Source organism: Marmota monax, unplaced genomic scaffold (assembly GCF_021218885.2).
Source record: "Marmota monax isolate L192 unplaced genomic scaffold, Marmota_monax_Labrador192_F-V1.1 WCK01_AAM20220418_F8-fsc00228, whole genome shotgun sequence".
Classification (NCBI taxonomy): Eukaryota; Metazoa; Chordata; class Mammalia; order Rodentia; family Sciuridae; genus Marmota; species Marmota monax.
In genome coordinates, this window is record NW_026695240.1 from 352,042 (window position 1) to 370,498 (window position 18,457).

At 52.6% G+C, this 18,457-nt stretch overlaps 1 protein-coding gene across 3 annotated transcripts in view; it reads right to left on the bottom strand.

Moving 5' to 3' along the window:
• Window positions 1-67: 67 nt before the first annotated feature.
• The window catches only part of Sptbn4 (spectrin beta, non-erythrocytic 4), a 74,923-nt gene continuing 56,533 nt past the window's right edge, over window positions 68-18,457 (bottom strand). For all 3 annotated transcript variants that reach the window (XM_046440268.1, XM_058577592.1, XM_058577591.1), the window contains 16 exons: window positions 17,942-18,166; window positions 16,964-17,053; window positions 14,857-15,135; window positions 14,635-14,765; window positions 13,591-13,795; window positions 12,818-13,198; window positions 11,215-11,459; window positions 8,059-8,197; window positions 7,879-7,963; window positions 7,337-7,533; window positions 5,709-6,331; window positions 4,608-4,680; window positions 3,768-4,060; window positions 2,405-2,578; window positions 2,217-2,259; window positions 68-1,127 (listed from right to left, as the gene is read on the bottom strand). In XM_046440268.1, the coding sequence (XP_046296224.1) occupies window positions 969-1,127; window positions 2,217-2,259; window positions 2,405-2,578; window positions 3,768-4,060; window positions 4,608-4,680; window positions 5,709-6,331; window positions 7,337-7,533; window positions 7,879-7,963; window positions 8,059-8,197; window positions 11,215-11,459; window positions 12,818-13,198; window positions 13,591-13,795; window positions 14,635-14,765; window positions 14,857-15,135; window positions 16,964-17,053; window positions 17,942-18,166 (3,342 nt within the window). In that variant the 3' untranslated portion in view covers window positions 68-968. The remainder of the gene's footprint in view (window positions 1,128-2,216; window positions 2,260-2,404; window positions 2,579-3,767; window positions 4,061-4,607; window positions 4,681-5,708; window positions 6,332-7,336; window positions 7,534-7,878; window positions 7,964-8,058; window positions 8,198-11,214; window positions 11,460-12,817; window positions 13,199-13,590; window positions 13,796-14,634; window positions 14,766-14,856; window positions 15,136-16,963; window positions 17,054-17,941; window positions 18,167-18,457) is intronic.

The following is an 18,457-nucleotide window of genomic DNA, read 5'->3' on the forward strand; positions in this document are numbered from 1 at the left end:
CACCCCCAACCCCGCCACCTGCCCATCCTCACGGGTGCAGCCCAAGAAATGCAAACAAACCAGCATAGACCGTCAAAGCCAAAGGGTTTATTATAGGTACATACAGTGTGCGCCCGCCACACCGTCCCACACCCCCGGGCCCCAGCGGCTTCTCCAGGCGGCCATGGGGGGCTGCCCACAACCCGGTTCCCCCAAGTCCCAGGGAGGTGCTCCAGCCAGAAGCATGCAGGGGGGGAGGGCTTCCCCTCACCCCTCCCCTCGTTAAGTGTCATTTACAGTGGAGGGGGGAGGAGAGAGGAAGACAATTTTGAGCTTTGACGCCCCTCCCATTAAAAGCCTTCGCGGATGCGGGGCGGGGGGAGGGGGAGGTCGACGTTTTGCAAAAATAAACTAAAGAATTAACCGCATGGCTCTGAGGCGACAGAGTGAAGGGGCTAGGGCCCTTCACTCCCCCCTCCCAGACAGAGATCAAGGCAGCATTGGAAGTGAGGTAAAGGCAGGGAGGGACTGTCCCCTCCCCACCCCCTAGCACCCTGGATGGTCCAGGGGACCTCACCAGCGCCCCCGTGCCCATCCTTAGGGCGGAGAGGAGGCCAGGAATTATCACCCCCACCACCCCAGCTTCTTGGGGCAGGATCTGCAGATAGGGGCAGGGGGCTTGGCTCAACTGGCCCCCTATCCGCCCCCACCAAGCTCAGTTATTGCATAAAAATAATGGAGCCCCAGCACCTGGGGTAGGGATGTTGAGCGGGAAGGGGCCGAAATATGGCTATAGGGGTAGCAATCCCCCCCACCACATTTTGGGGTGCAGGAGAAATCCCCTCCTTTCCAGTGCCCATCGTGGCGCGGCGTCCGCAGTGCTGGAACTAGGGACCCTGGCCCTGCCCTTGCGGAAGAGAAAGTGTCTTTGTGCCCACAGTGCAGAGAGGAGGGGCGGGGAGACTTGTCAGGTCCTGGGGGTAGGAGAGTCACTTCCGGCGTCCGCTGGCTCTGCGCTCCCCTCCCTCGCGCTTGGGGTTGCCCTCGTCTGTGGAGGACGTTGTGGGTAGTGTCTGGCCCCAGCGTGCAATCTCTGCGTGTTCTGTCACTGAGGCAGCCACAGCCTCTAGCCAACCGTTCATCTCCTCCTGAAGGAAGAAAATAGGGCACAGAGTCCATATTTGGAAGAGAGAAAATAGAGTAGTAGATCAATCTTGAATCAGACTGCCTTCTCTGAACTTCAGTTCCTTTCTCTATTAAATTGGGGTAATAATGAGGTTGCAAATAGTTAAATAGCATGTGCCAGGCTCTGTCTAAGCACTTATGTGGATTCATTCACTCAATCTTTTGCAATATGTAACTCCCACTACAAAGGTAAACAACAAAAACAGGGATAAGTACATTGTCCAAACACAGAGCACAGACACTTACCAAGCAATGTGCTAAGTGCTCTACATGTATCAACTCATTTCTCACAGAAACCCTATGATAAGAAACTATTTTTATCTCCATTTTACAGATAAGTAAAAGGAGGTAGGCAGAGGATAAGGCCTACTTCATAGCTTCCTATAAGGACTAATTGAGATAAGAAGTGTTATTTATTATTCTCAACATTTCCTGAAACCACCTCCATGACTGATCCTTCCCCCTGACCTCACTCCTTAGCCCAGTTCCAATGTCCATTTAGTTCTTATCTCCCCTATCTCTTCCCTCCTTTCCCCACAGGCCTGCATGTTCCAATTCTGTGCTTTCTTGGGTCCTGCCCAGCTGCTGGACAGGCTCCCCAACCCCACTGTTACCCCCTTCAATCTACCCTGAACATGGTAATTAAAAGGATCTTTATTACCCATCACTTCAACCTTCCTTGGCTCAAAACTCTGCCATGGCTCCCCAGTGCCCTTATAACAAAAATTCAACCTCTTCCAAGTGGCTCATAACAGGCTGGGAGATTCAGTTCCTGGGATCTTTCCTGGTACCATTTACCTCGCTCCTTGAACTCTGTCCTCCAGCTGTTAAACTTGGACTTCACCATCAGGGCCTCCTTGAACTCCTCTTCACTACTCCTGGCTTAGGAACCTCCCCTCTGGGCTCTCACTGCCCATGGGCTTTCCCATTATATCCCTGAGAATTTTTGTCGGTGTGCTTCCCTTCTATAACCCATTACTCTGGGCCAGGAGCCAGCCAGGCAGTTATGTCATTTTGAGGTCACATATGGGGTTGAAAGGACCAGATCTCACCTCATCTTTAGCCTGGAGCAAAAATTCACTGCCATCCTGGGTCCTACAGGAGAGAACATAGGACTTGAGGCGATCCCAAGAGGCCAAGCCCCAGCCCCCAACGCAAATGGGCTCCAAGGGAGCCAGGGTCCTGCTGGGAGGGGAAGTTGGGCCTGGAATCCCTCCCTCCTGCCCACTGAGGGACTCACTGGAGCTTGAAGACATGCTTCTTTTTCTTGTAGTCACTAGCCACCTCGCTGGTGGCCTTGTGCAGGCTGAGCAGTGGCTCCCCACCATGTGTTCCCCCTGATGCTGGGCCTTTGGAGTCCTTGTAGAAGCCCAGCTCCCCCTTGCTGAGGACGCAGTACAGGCTCACCCACGACCTAGGGTAAGAATACAGGGCTCAAGGCAGAGCTGTAGCACTCTGAAGGAGTACTCTTCATTAACATATTCATGGCCTAAGTATGCTGAGACTTCCAACCTCTGGGCCTTTGCCTTAGCCAGTGAGGCCACAAGACCAGGAGGCTCTTCCTTATGGCTATCCCTGATCTAAGCCTGATCTAAGAGGTTCATCTAAAATTCCCAGAACCAAGCCTTCACCCAGGCTGGCCACTGTTGGGCTTGATCTTCCTTTTCCTCTCCATACTGAATTTCCTGAAGGCAAGACTTATCTCCTATGTAGCTTTTGTTCCACTCATCCCACACAAACCCCCACCCCATTCCTCCACCCCTACGGAGTTCCTTCAAGGAAAATCTATTGGTTTACTGTTTGGAATGAGGAATTCCTGCTCCCTATCTAGCCAAAGCCCCAATCCAGATGCCCCCGTTTATTCCCACTTTAGCCTAGGGACAAGGAAGAATGACTCCCTCCAGCCCCATCAGCACAGTCTGAACCGGCTCTGCCCACTTCTTGTCTTGGGTCTAAGCCTCACTCCACTCACTGGCCAGTCCTATCCTGTCTGGCTCCACCTGTCCCCAGAGTCTACCTCCAGTTGGCCAAAAATGTGTTGGACAACCAGAAACTGGAATCCAAGAGTAAACACACACACACACACACACACACACACACACTGTTAAGCCTTCATTTGGAAACCTATTTCAGATTACCCCAACACACTCCACTCAGCCGAGAGTTTGGGCACCGCCCCTTCTCAGACACACCTTCCCCACTTAAAACCATCCCATTCTGGGTGGATGAGATTTTGAGGCTCAATTTCACACAACATTGGCACTTGATTACTCACTCCAGCTTATTCCTCAGCTGTACTCAGCTCCTGGGTTGGTCGCTATAAGAGTTGAGTCCCAATTTGTTCGCTTTCATATTACCGTCCCTCTTCCGTTTAAGGTCCCCTACTCAGCCAGAAAACGCCTTAATCCTACACCGTGCCCCTCAAGTACACAAGTTGGATTCCTTGAGGTTGAGCCCCGCCTTCCCTTGGGCTCCAACCTAACCCCCGCCGGTGGGAGGTTCTGAAGCTGAGCCCGCCCCTTCCCTGGCCCGACTATTCACTCATTGGACACTCTGCGCATGGCCCCCACCACCATTTTCCAAAGCCCCGCCCACGCGCTCACCGGTTGGATGACTTGCGGTTAGCGTCGAGCTCGCGCTTGCGCAGCAGGAAGCCCTCGTGCTGCACTGTGTGAGTGGGCGGTGGCGGAGGCGCGGGGGCGGAGCCGCCCTGGGCCGGGGCGGAGCGCGAGCGCCGGCTTCCCCCGCCCTCACCACCCTCTCGTGGCCGCGGCCGCCGTCGCGGCTTGGGCCGGTCCCGGGCCCGCGGCCGATCCGGCCGAGGTGTCCGCTCGGGCGGCTCAAGCCCGTTGGGCAGGCGGCCAGGGGGAAGCTCGCGAGGCTGAGGCAGCGACGGCTGTGTGAAGGGAGGGGGAAGAGGGGTTCTGTCCATGGGGAGGGGCTTCTGTCTGGGGGAACCCGTGGGTCTGGGGTCCCATCCGTCTGCAGGGTCATCTGTCTTGGAGGCGAGTATGGGAGGACTTCTGGGCTGGAGGCCCAACGGGTCTTGGTATTGGTTTGGACTTCCTCTCGTGGGAGGAAGACGCTACATCTAAGAGGTTGGGATGCAAGGAATTCCTGTGGGGAGAAATCTGGGCCTTCGGTGTGTATGTGGCCATCTATGATGAAAATTGGGACCCCACTGGGCGGGGAACTAGACCCTATTTATGTATGTGTGGAGGGGCGGGGGAGTGGAAGGGTTTCTTGGATCCGTGGTCCCATTTTTCTAAGGGAGAAATTTTCAGAATTGGAAGGATTTCTGGGGGTCCTGAGAGTCCATGCTGACTCTGCAGGGTCCAGGTAGAAGGATGGGCTCAGGGCGAGGCACTGGTTACTTCTGAAAACCTGACTCCTGCTCTGAGAGGGGGTCCTCATACCCCCACCCATCCTCTGGTTCAACTTACCACCCCAACAGGGAGCCCTGGGCCCGCCTCTTTCTCCTGCAGCTGCTCCACAATGTCAGCCAGGGTGGCCTTCCTGGGGGAGGAGGGGACAGAAAGACCCAGTGGAACTCAGATGCCTTCTCCCAGGGACCTTCTTGGCTGTACAGAGGAGGCTTCATGCCTTAGCCTGAAATGCCAAGACCTTGTTCACTTCTCAGCTGTCCCCTGTAGATGTGCACCTTACACCCCATGAGTGTCCCAAGCACTGCTGCTGAATGGAAAACTGAACTCCCCCCACTTTTGAGTTTTAAGCAGCTTAAAAGCAAACTAGTTCCTTCAAGCTTTTGAACACAGTCACATTTCTGCATCCGCCTCCTGAATTACCAAGTCTCCTGGACTTCCCCCTATCCCCACTCTGGGTCATCACTGTCTGGTAACAAGTCTGTTTCTCCCACTAGACTGAGTGTCATGAAGGTAGGACTGGGGCTAGTTTGGTCACTGTTACCCCAGCACATGCCACTCAGACACTTGCAAATGTTCATGAAACAGGCATTTTTTAAAGGGTAAAGAAGTCATTGTTTCTTGTCCTCTGGGGACATAGCAAGTTGGACTAATCTGCATATTATACTCTTGTTAACATTGGAATCTGAAAGACCTGGGCTCTAGCCCTGATTTATACAAGTTGAATGACTGGCCCTCTTTGTGTCTCAGTTGTCCTATCCATTTAATGGCAATGACAATATCCGCCAATTCATAATGCTGTTGAGAGAGTTGTAATAAAGGGTCTTCTCTCCAATTAGGCAGTGATGGTTCCACCCAGTGGAGAAACATAATCAGTGCAGAGACAGAATTCAGGCCAGGGGACACCCAGGGGATTTGATGCAGGACCCAGTGGCTGAAAAACTGCCCCTGGAGGAAGGCACTCTGCCTTTTCATTCTGCAGGAAGAGCTGCCCCTGTGGAACAATGGGCATATCTGCTACCCTCTTTCAGCCTCAGTTTACACCTCTGCAAAGTGGATACCAAGAAGGTCTGGACCCAGAAGCCTCGCCATTGGGCCTTTGCGGCTGTTGGAGCTGTTGCTAATCCCCTTCCCTCGCTCCCCGGATATAAGGGGCCTCACCCTTTGGCCAGCTCTCCTCTTATGGGCGTCTCCTGTTCGCTGGACTCCTGCCGCTCCAACCGCCGCTCGCGCCGCTCCCGCCGCCTCTCCATCTGCTCGTAGCGGCCCAGTGTAAGGCTATGTGCCACCTCGTGCTCCGCGGATTCCTGTCGTTCTGGTCTCCTCCTCCGCGCAGACTCCTCGGGTTGGTCAGCCGATTCTTGGCGCTCCGGCCGCCGCCTCCGGGGCAGCTCCTCCGCGCGATCCGCTGACTCCTGGCGCTCCGGTCTGGGCCGGACCTGCTCCGCAGCCGCAGGGGTCCCGGGAGTCTCCGCTGCAATGTTCTCCGGTGCGGCCGGAGGGGCCGCAGGCTCTACCCTCCCGGGGACCTCCGGCAGCCGGTCAATGCGCGGCTGGAGGCGCTCGGGCTTGAGCTCCTGGCGCACGTACCCCACCCGGGTCCGCACCTCGGCTGACAGCGTGTCCGAGGCCCGGCGGGCCAAGGGCTCCAAGCCCCTTTCATAGCCCCCTGGCCGCAGTAGAGGCGCCGCCTTGGCCGCCAGTTCCGTGGGGTCCCCAAAGAACTTGCGCCCCAGCAGGGGAGTGGGTGGTTGCTTGCTTTGTTCCGCCTTGAGTTTCTCAATCTGGGGACAGAAGGACCAGGGACAGGATGGGGCGGGAAGGTGCGGAGAGTGAGTGGTCTGACAGGCACTCTGGGTTTTCTGCTTCACCTCTAAACCTATTAGTTCTTTGAAGAAACAAGATACCCAACGCCCTGCCCCACTTTCTGCCAGGAGCTTGATCCCCATTCTTCCTGCAAACACCTCTTGCTCTTTTGTAGGAATCAGCTAAATCAACGTTTTCTCTGGGTGCTTTTCTAAACTTCTTCCTTCTTTCATGTTTCCCACCCAGGAACTCAAAACTTTTTATTAAAAATGGTCTCTTTGCCTCATTTCTTGCCACCCATGTCCTGGGGATTGAACTCAGGATGCTCTACTACTGAGCTACATATCCAGGCTTTATTATTATTATTGGGTACTCAGGATTGAACTCAGGGGCACTCAACCACTGAGCCATATCCCCAGCCCTATTTTGTATTTTATTTAGAGACAAGGTCTCACTGAGTTGCTTAGCCCCTGGCTTTTGCTGAGGCTGCCTTTGAACTCGGGATCCTCCTAGTCTCAGCCTCCTGAGCCCCTGGGATTATAGGCATGCACCACCTTGCCCTGCTTATTGTGTTTAATTTTGAAACAGGGTCTAAGTTGTGGAGGCTGGTCTTGAACTTCTGATCCTCCTACCTCAGCCTCCAGAATCACTGAGATTACAGTCATATGTCATAGCACTCTGCATTTCTTAACTGTGTTAAGTCTCAGATGGGACTCCCCCAGGCCAGGGCAAACATTTCTAGGCTCCCATGGTGCCCTATGCCTCCCCCATTCTAGCCCTTAGCCCTCTGCCTGTACTTCTGCATCACATCCCTGACCCTCTGTACTATCATTGTCTAGTGTCAGGTCTGTCCCCCAGCCCCACTGGGAGCACAGTATAGATCTCTTAGCCCTCATTCAACAAGGGACTAGGCACCAAGTCCAGGTGTGTCTCTCTCATGCAGGATGGGTGTGGGGCAGGAGGGCAGGATCTGGAGTGCTCACCGTGGTCAGGCGTCGCAGAGAGCTGAACCTCTCTTCCCAGGCTGCGGCTGCCTTGCGGAAGGCCTCGTGTCTCCGGATAAGCTGCTCTACCTCATCCACACTGCTGCCCAGCTCCCGGCTCTGCAGGAGTGGCTCCTGGGCTGTCAGCCAGGCATCAGCCACCACTGCCTCCTGGGCAAACTGATGCACTTCCAGCACTAGGGGCAGACACGCAGGGTAAGGGCACTGGGAGCACACAGGGACCATTTGGGGGGCAACAATTGTCCTCCCTGGCCCTCCACACCCTGCAGGTTCCCCATCCCAGTCCTGACCACTCTGGGCTCTGCAGGAGTGACAGGGGCTGGGGTTATTTTGAAGGTCCCAGTTTTTCCCCTAGGAGTCCGCCATGAAGGATTCAGTGGCACCCTGTCATCCACCCTCCCAGGCCTTTATGTTCGCTTCTCGGGTGGTGTGCAAAATGTGGTCATATCATCCTCTGGGCCTTAACATGCTGGAGCATGTCTTTGTGTCCTTGAGCCACATGTGTCTGGATCCCCACTCACTCTGCTGCAGCCACTCCCAATGGCGGTCCCATTTGTCTGACACCTCCTCCTTCCTGGTTCCCAGTTTGTCCAGCTGTGCCTGGATCTGGGTGTGGTGGGTGGGTGGGAAGGGGTGTCAGGGGTGGCTTCCACCTCAAAGAACCTGGGGGGCAGAAGAGGACCCCAGGTGCCCCTCCCTACCTCATCAGCCATGGCACTCTTGTTGAGCAGAAGGGAGCGCCCCAGCTCCTGGCAGGCAGTCAGCTCAGGCACCCGTGCCTCCAGCTCAGTCTTCAGGCCCTGGTGGTAGTTCATGAGCACCTCCACTGATGACACATCCCTGCAGTGGGTAGTGACAGGGATTTGAGCCACTGGAAGTCACCCTCAGCCCAACCCATATATGCAGTTCCCATCAATTCCCTTGAGGCTGATGCTTCATAGCATCTCAGGATACCTACCTTCTATGGCCAAGTTCTGAGGGTCCAATGGTCTTCACTAAATCAATGATTCCAATTTTCCAAGGTGTCAAAGTTTCATACTTGTGATTCTAACCTTCTAGGATTTCAAGGTCCAATTTTTCTAACTTTCTAGAGCTTTGCTTGTGAAATTTCCACCAGCTGATGATTCTAACCCTATAACTCTGTGCTGTCCAGTGTATTAAACACTAGACACGTGTTGCCACTTGAAATGTGGTAGTTCTGAACTGATATGTTGAAACGTAAAGTGCACACCAGATTTTGAGGACTTAGTGTAAAAATGAATATAAAATATCTTATTAATATTTTGTTTTGTTTTTGAGATGGGGTCTTACTATGTTGTCCAGGCTGGTCTCCAACTCCTGGGTCCAAGCTGTCCTCCAATTTCAGCCTCCTGAGTACCTGGGACTTTAAGCCCATACCACCGCTGCCAGTCTAATTAACATTAATTGATAATGTTGATATTGACTATCTTGAGCACATAGGGTCAACCAATATGTATGACTGCCCAGGCACAGTGGCATATGTCTATAATCCCAGTGACTCAGGAGGCTGAGGCAGGAGGACTCCAAGTTTGAGGCCAGCCCCAGCAATTTAGTGAGATCCTGTCTCAAAACAAAAAAATAGAAATGGCGGGGGGGGGGGGGGGGGAATGTAGTTCAGTGGTAGAGCACTCTGAATTCAGTCCTCAATACTGTGCAAAAAAAAAAAAAAAAGTATTGTTGCCCAGCAGGGTGGTGCGCACCTATAATCCCAGAGACTCAGGAGACTGAGACAGGAGGTTAGGGTCAAGGTCAGGCTCAGCAACTCCAGGAGGCACTAAAGCAATTTAGCAAGACCCTGTCTCAAAAAGGGCTAGGGATGTGGCTCAATAGTAAAAGCACCTCAGGGTTCAATACCCGGTACAAAAAAAGAAAGGAAAAGTATTGCTAAAATTCATTTTAATTTGCTTCCTTTTACTTTGTTAATGTGGTTACAAGAAAATTTTAAATTATATATGTGGCTCACATTTGTGACTTGAAATATATAACTATTGGACAGGACCATTGTAAACTATCCAATGTCCAACACAAATTCTAAATTTCTGAAGGTTCCACCAGTTAGCAATTATAGTTTTATAATAATGTGTCCAAACTTATTTCTGAAGGCCCCACATTGTAATGAATTTTAATTTTAACATGTCAAGTGACCTTTCTGATTCTGTCCATCCCACAGAGGTGCTCTCTCCTCTCCCTCTCAGTAGATTCATCTATCATTCATCCATGACTAGTCATTTCCTTTTCTCTCCCCCCTGACCATCAGTGAAGACTGGACACTTATAATTTTAAAATATATGCTGTGAAATGATACAAAGCCTGAGATTTGTTTTGAAACAACACAGCATAAATGGAGGGAGAGTAGCTGAAATGAGACTGGTAGGATGTTGATTATTCAAGTCACATGTTCTCAATACCCATGCAGCTTCACTATGTTGTTATATCTACTTCTGTATATTGGATACTTAAATTTTCTCATCATGAAGATATTTTAAGTCTGAAAATCGAGATTTCTTCTTCATCTTGACATAAACACCACTCTGGCCCAAGCCACCAATGGCTCTCGCCTGGACCAGCCAGGCTGGTCTACCTGTCTATTCCCCACTGATGCACTTTTCACTTTCCTCCCTGCTCTGAACTCTCCCATGGCTGCCAACTCAATCAGGGAAAAGGCAAAGCTTTTCCTGGTCTCCAGGGCCCTACTGGCCCTCTAGCCTCACTTCCTGCCACTCCTCACTCCTCCTCCTTTCCTTCCCTGCAGCCACGGTGAGACTCTGGCTCCTGCTCAGACATGCTTAGTCCACCTTAGGGTCTTGGAACTCTCCTTCTTCCCCAAACCTAACCTGACTCACCCAGCACTTCATTCAAGTCTCCCTCCACTCAAACATCCTATCCTAAGGGAGATCTTGCCAGTGTCACCTGGTTCCCTTACCTTGCTTTATGCTTCCTGGTGGCACTTCTCACTCTCTGAAATGATATTAGGGGCTTGCTTGTTTACCAATTTGTTGCCTCTCTCCGCCCTTGGAGGGCAAGGGCTTGACCTTGTCCACTACATGGCCCACAACAAGTATTCAGTCAATATTTGCTAGGGGCTGGAGAGGAACGGCTCAGTGGTAGAGCATGTGCTTAGCATTGGCGAGGCCCTGGGTTCCATCTCCAGCACCTAATAAATATTCACTAAGTAAATGGATGAAGGCTCAAGGCCTACCAGCACAAAAACAATACCACATGTCACCCTCTCCAGATCCTTTTCTTCTTGGGCACACTGCTGGTCTCAGCCTTCAACCTCCCTGGGAGATAAACTGGCTAACTTACCAGCAGCGTGTGAGACCCTCCTGCTGTCTTTTTCCCTTTGAGAGGGTTGAGGAAATGACCCCCAGGGCCAAATGGCAGGATCCTGGTTCCCAATCACTGTGGGACAGGTTTGGCTTTTGCTGGACACTGACATAGTGCCACTATGTGAGCAGTAAATCAGTGCCTACTAGGTTAACCCCAAGATATGGGAATTGTCACAGTGTTCCTCCACCCTGACAGAGACCACACCTACCCTGCACCCAACCTGGCCTCAGCCCATCCCATACTGTAACACCTGGAGATGGAGGGCAGTCTTAGGCACCTGGGAAGGACAGAGAGCAGGAGGCTGCCCCATGCTCTGAGACCCCAATGCCAGTCCCCAAAGGGGTCCAAATGCATGTGACGTTTCTAGAACAGTGACAGGCACACGGGGTGCCATGCAGATACTGGCTGTTGTGGTTTCCTATGGGTAGGGGATTGTTGGTGGGCGGGGGACAGCTGAGAGAGGCTGCCAATGGCACGTAGGAAGCCCGAGGTGGGATGAGGGGCACCTGGGCTTGTCAGCTGCCCCGATCTGGCCCGCGATGCCGTCCATCCAGGAGAGCAGGTCGCGGGCCTGGCTGTGGAAGCGCAGGGCGTCGGCCGTGGAGCTGACGTGCAGGCGGGCGTCCTCGCAGGCTGCCAGCAGCTCTTTCCAGCCCTGCAGCACCTCTTGCTCCCGGCTGGCGATGGCCTCGGCGTGCTCGCCCGCGTACACAGTCCGCAGCTGGGCAGCGCCCTCCTGCAGCTGCCGTACCTGAAGGGTGAGCCACGTCTGGCGGCAGCCCTCGGCCCCGCCCAGGCCCCGCCCTCCCCTTCTCGCTAGCGACCTAGGCTCCACCCTCTCCTTCCCCAGTTGCAGGCTGAGTGCGGAGCCTGTTGCGCTCTGAGATCTCATGACCCGGCTTCCCTCCTACCTGCTGCCTGATCCTCTGGCCGCTGCTCTCTGACTTCTTGTACACTCACTACCAACTACTCATATCTGCTTCCTGATTCTTCTTCTGGGTTTTGACTTCTTTTAAATCTACCACTGCCTGACTTCTTTTGGTCTCGCACCTATTTTTTCAGGCAGGCCCACCTCTCTCTTGTTTCAGAGCAATCTGATTTCTCCCAGGAAACCCCTTGATGCCCTGATGTCCCCTGGGTATGTTTCCCAACCTGCATTCTATTCATTCAGACCCACTGCCGACGAGTAGACCAGTTCCTTTAGAAACACTATTCAATTTACAGTCTCCTGTTCTCTCTCCCTCTCTTTCCTTCCTTGGCAGTGCTGGGGATGAAATCCAGGATCTTCCTCGTGCCAAGCAGTGCTTTACCACTAAGCTATATCCCCAACCCTTTTCATTTTTTATTTTGAGACAAGATCTCCGTAAGTTGCCCAGGTTGGCTTCAAACTTGTGATGCTTCTGCCTCTGTCTCCCAGTTGCTGGGATTATAGGCGTGTGCCACTGTGTCCTGCTTTCCCACTCCACCCCCATTTCTAACAGATCCATCACTTAATTGCTATCTCTCTGAGTCCTATGTCTAACAGTATGATTTGTAAAAACAATTGTCCAATTTCTATCTCCTTTTAGGCCTTCAAATCAGTTGCCTTCAGTCCTGCTGCCTGAGTTCCATTAGGCCCACAACTTCATTTCCACCCAATTTCTTAGGTCCACCTCCCAATTCCTGTCAGACCCTCCGCCTAATTTCTATTAGCTCTGTTGCCTTTTCCATTCAGCTCTTCCATATCAAAATAATTTCAGAAAAAAATATTCTTGGCAGAGACCTGCTGTCTAATTTCTATCTGCCCACAGCCAAATTTCTCTTAAACCTCTCAAAATTATGCTTTAATCCTCCATCTAAATTTACCATACTGGGATCTTACCATTCACTTGGAACCATTGCCCAACTATATATGGAAACATCATATCTTTTCCACCAGCCCTACTACCTCATTTTTTTCTGTCACTACCCCATTTCCATGCACCATACAATCAGTCCAATTTCTTCCTCTTCTGAGGTCTACTTTCTATTTGTCCCACTGCCTCGTTTTGATCTCCTCCACAGTCTGACTTTTGTCTGCTCGGCTGCCCACATGCCTCCCACCTTGCCCAACGGCCACCATCGCCCCACCTGTGACACGAGGAGCTGCAGATCGTGCTCAAAGGCTCGCAAGGTCCTTTGCATGGAGCTGGCACTGGGTCTTGGCTCAGGTGGGGCAGTAAGGCGAGGCAGTCGCCTCCGCTTCTCCTCAATTTGTCCTTGAAGCTCTCGGGCATCACTGAAGAACTTATGCAGCTCCCGAGAGGCGGCCAGCAGCTGGGCCCGAGTACCCATGAGCTCCAGCAGCTCGGCCCAGGCCTCGTTCAGCCCATCCTTCCACTCAGCCATGGTGGCTGCTGCTGTATGGCCACACTCGATCAGCTCATCCACCATCTGGTTCACAGCTGCCAGCCGCTCACGTCCTGCCGTGCCTGTCTCACTGGCGAACTCTGAGAATTTCTCCTGCAGCACCTGCCACCAGGATGTATGGGGGGGGACACAGCAAGTGGGCAAAGGTGCTGCATGTACCCACCCCCTCCAACTTGCTATCATGTGAGGGGCATGAGTCATTACAAAAATAAATGTCATTATAATAAAAAACAACATCCAACACTCTGTAGCAATAATAGAAATGACAATAATAAAATAGTAATGATGGTACAGTATTAATAACTAATCCTGTGCAAGACCCTGAGTATGCTGTGCAGGGTTCTAAGTCCTTTACGTCATATTAATTCATTTGTCTCACAATGGAGCCATGAGGTGAGTGCTATTATTATGCCCATGCTACAGATGGGGAAACTGAGGCCCAGAGAATATTAGGAGCATACCCAGTGGTCACTGTTTTTCCTAATGATGCTTACCGAGACATGCTCGAAGTCCTGGCCCAGCTCTGGTGAACCAGCCACCACCTCCTTCTCAGCAATCCAGTGCTCTAGCTCATCCACCTGGCGACTGAGCTGGTACAGCCAGTACTGCTGCTCGAGGCCCACCCTTCGTTCCTCCCCAAGCTCCTTGAGCGCCACGTACAGGCGGTCCACCTGAGACTGCCGCCGGCTGATCTGCTCGCTAATGAAGGAGGGAGAGGGGCAGGGGGAGCCCCCTGAGACTTCTGGGGCAGTGCTGTGACCTCCTCATCTCCCCCTCCCAAGGTATTAACTCTCAGCTTCCCTCCAGCAGAGCTGTTTTCTGCCAAATCTCAGATTCAATTAGCTCTGGACTTGGATCTCAGCACCAGAGAAAGCTCTGCCTCCAGAGCTTGATAAGCTCACCTCCACTCCCCCGGAACTGCCTAATTTCTTTTATGCTTTTGTCCCTTTTGTTGTTGTTTTGCCCAGTTTCTTATCTTTGATCCCTTGTCCCTCTCATCCAGTGATCTGGGTGGCCAGCCAACCCACCCACCTCCAGTCCTAATCTCGGGATTCACTGGAACAGGGTTCCTGCTCAGTGCCCCTCTTAGATCCCACCCTTAGAAAAAGATTTTTCAGAGGCTTGGTGAGGTGACACTAGCCATATCAGGAGGTCTCAGGTCCCATCCCTATGTCCAATCTCAGCGTTCCAGGCTTTTCTGTCCTCCCAAACACTGCCCAGACACTGAATAGAAAGAGGACCTTTTCTTTCCCTGGCTATGACTTCTCTAACTCAGTCACCCCCTCCCCACCCCGGCCCTTTACACCCAATAAGGCCCATTACAGCGCTCAAATCCCAAAGCTACTGGCCCCGCCCTCTAAACCATGCCTGTGCCGTGCCTTTTTATTCCGGTTCCTCCCAGTGGCCAGGATCCCAGGGCTCCAGCCCCAATGTCCAGTTCTGGCCCTGCCAAGAGCTAACCTTCGGATCCTGAATCTGCTGGACCATTCCCTACAAAATGGCCCCGCCCCCAACTGGCCCCGCCCCCGCCCGCCCACCTGTCCGGGTGCCCCATCTCCAGCAGCGCCCGGCATTGGCGCGACAGCTGCGCGATGCTCTCTTCGTAGTTCTCCACGCCCTGCTCCAGCTGCAGGTGCTTCTTCAGCAGCTGCAGGGTGCTCTGTTCATCCTGGGGGCACACGGCGCCCGCGATGAGGCGGCAGAGGCCGGCCCCGGGCTCCTGCGCCCCCAGGCCCCCAGCACCCCCAGCCTGGGCGCACCTTGCCCTTGTCCTCACTCATCATGAGCAGCTCCTGCTCGCCCAGCCACGCCTCCACCTCGGCCACGTCGAAGTAGTACTGTTCCACCTGGAAGGCGGCGTCCAGCACCTGCTGCCTCCGCTCAGCCGCCTCGCGCAGTCCTGCCCAGGCGCTCTGCAGGTGCTCCAGACCACGGCGCACGGCCTCCGCCTCTGGGCTGCGCAGCGAGGCCAGCGCGCCCGCGCGCTCCAACACCTCCTCCAGGCGCGGCCCATGCGCCTGGATCTCCCGCCGCAGGCCCTGGGATTGGAAGGTCCGAGTGGAGACCAGGATTCAGAGATTCCTCAAGGCCATGATCACCTACCTCGGTGACCAGCACGGCCCGCGGAGCAATTAGCAAATATTCCGATCGCTTACCAGATAGATACATCAGCGTTTTGCCATTACTCGCTAACTCATACCCCCATGTTGTGGGTGGGAAAGCAAGCAATGAGAGAAGCTAGGATCCCAAGAACGAGTAGCTAGTTAAGGCTGCCAGGATTTGAACACAGAAGGCTGGCTCCAGACTGCTCCCTCAACCAATAAATTTGGTGATACAAGACAGCATCCAAAGGTTGAAACAGAGGCTTGCAAACCAGGCTGAAGTATAATTTGTAAGTAGTTGGCCGTCCATATCTGTCGATCCTGCATGTGTGGCTCAATCAATGTGAGCTTTGATGATTCCTTCGGCAGCCCCTATAGATCCAGCACTCTTGTTGCACACACAGCCCAGCCCAGCCCACCCCCCATTTTAAACATTAAGTGCTCTTGATTGGGTTTCCTCAACTGTGACAAGGACCATACAGTTCTGTTTGTTCCCAACACTGTCAAAGGCATGCAGTATTTTCATTAAGATAAAAAAGTAAAGTCTAAGAAAGACTCCAATCTCTGAAAGAACTTCATTTAATGAAACACAATCTCATGATCATGAACTTCTCAAAAGAGTTTGTGGCCCCACCTCCCCGATATCCTCTGGTGTTGAATTCTACCAACTTATTTATGGGTAACATGGGGGAAATAAAATGACAATACCTGTCTCATAGGGTTGTTGAGGAAATTAAGTAATCCACATATCCCCTGCCACCATTCCCAGTGGGCAGTACTTAGCTACATATTAAGTCTTTCATCAAATATTATTACTATTATTTGCCTTACTTTGGGCTTTAGTCCTCCGCTACAGAGTTTGAAAGCCTCTTTTCTAGACCAACTGTCCTCTTATTTGGATATAGAAATGAGGTCACAAGAGGTGAACAGATATCCAGAGATTTGGGGGGCTCAAATGCTCCTTCCCCCAATTTGCTCAACTTAGGGGTCAGCACCCGCTCTCTGATTATCTATATCGTTTGCCCCTAAGGACATTAAAAATTTTTTTTTAGTTGTAGATGGACACATTACCTTTATTTTATTTTTATGTGGTGCTGAGGATGGAACCCAGTGCCTCACGCATGCCAGGTGAGCACTGTGCTGCTGAGCCACAACCTCCCCTATGGGCATTTTGAGGTTTTGTTTGTTGGATTTTTTTCCTTGCTCCAAAGCCATTCCCCTTACTTCTAGTCACAAGACCTTCCTTTTCCTTTGGGGAACCCCCTTGTCTCCTTCTTAGGCCAGGTAATTTAATTGAGGCTCATTCCACCAGCAGGTTCCAGGCCCTCAGCCCTAGCTAGACTAAGGAACCAACCAAATCCCATCATGAATATCTGGGGGCGGGGGGGGGGTGTCACATGTCCCAAGTTGAGCCAATAAGAGTTATCCCTGGGACTAATGGAAATTTTTGAGAGGAAGAGATTCTCTTTGGTTTTTCTGCTGGGATATAATCTGAACCTGCTAGAGGCCTTTCATCACCAGATAAAGAGAGGAAAGTTGACCTGAGAACAAAGCTAACACGAAAGGAAAAGAGAGAGACAGACAGACAGATAAGAGATTCATGGCACTATCTAGAGGCACCTGGATGTATCTGGACCTGCTGTCCACAGTCTTTTCAATTACAAGAGCTAATAAATTCTTTCAGGGGTTTTTAGCCACTTGAGTTGTTTTCTGTCACTTGTTATCCAAATGTGTCCTAACTTCTCCCTCACCTGGCTCAGCTCACCTGGTTCTTTTTGATGTGCTGCTGGACAGCCTGTAAACCACTGCCTCGTTCTGTCTGCATGGCCAGTGGCAGCCGCTCCTGAACCCATGCCTGGAGAGGACACAAGGAGTAGGTCAAGGGGAAGATGCACCCAAAGACTGCTGTGTCCCACTAACACTCAAGCCCTCTGCATGGCATCCAGTGGCGTTCCTTGCCTAAAAGCTCAGATACATATTTCGCCTCCTCTAGTGACATGCTTTGTCTTGCTCTCTGCACTTGGGCAGCCTCCTGCTTACTGCTGGCTCTTGCACATGCAGGTCTTGCTTCCTGGAATTCCCTTCCCATTTCTTCTCACTTGTGCTCTTCCTCCAGGTCTCAGCTCAGACATCGCCTCCTCCAGGAAGCTCTCCCTGACTTAGAACTTTGGTCAGTTGCCTTCTCTGGGCTCCTACTGACCCTTACACTCATCATCATGATCCTAACCACCCTGGGTTGTCACTGTCTGGGACAAGTCTGTTTTCCCCTTTGGATTCTGAACCTTCTATGGCCAGCAGCAGGGTCTGCGCTGGTTACCTGTGGACCCCAGGTCCACAGGCTGGGCCCAGACTGATAAGTCAGTAACAAATTAGTCAAAGTGAATGAATGAACAAGCCAATCAGGGAGTGTTTGAATAAGGAAATGAATAGATACGAGAAAATGAGCGAATAATGAGTAATAAGTAAATAGTGGAGGAAGAAATAAAGAATCAACTGGTGAGTATATAAATGAGTGACTTCATGAATGATTCAATGAGTGGTTGAAAGTGAGCATGCATATGAAAGAGTGAATGACCAAGTGAATAAATGAATGAGTCTGTCGGTGCCCTCCACTCTCAGACCCGCCCCCGTCCCCCACACCCAGCCCCCGCTGGTCCTCGAACCTCGAGATCCCGGGTTCGTCCCACACCATTCTTGAAACTCCGCCCCTGATCCCGCCCGGGGTCCCGGAGCCCAGCCTCACCAGCTCGTCGTCTAGGTCGTGAGCCACCTGATGCAGCTCCTTGGAGGCCAGCAGCAAGCGGCGGCGCTCCTGCAACGGCTCCAGCAGGCGCACCAGCCGCTCGCCCACCGCGTTCTGCCGCTCGCCCACCAGCTCCTTGCTCGCCGGCTCCAAAGGAAGCGCCGCCGTCTGCGCCTGCAACTCTCCTACCTCGCGGTACCACTCCTCCACCTGTGACTCCATCGACTGCGGGAACAGGGGCAGGGTCAGCGGGGTCCACCTTCCCTCCGGATCCTCCTGTGGCTCTCCAGTACCTTTATGATGACGGCCAAACCACTCGCCTCCACCCACCGTTCCACTTAGTACCCTGCAGAAGCGCTGCCATCCCGGGGCGGGTGGGGAGGGGATCCTGCAACCCCCTAAACTACCTCCTGCCCCAGGGCTCGGCCTTATCTGCTCCCTCTGCCAGACACACTCCTCCTGGTCAGTCAGATTTCAGCTCAAATATTACCTTCACAAAAAGGCTTACCTGACCCC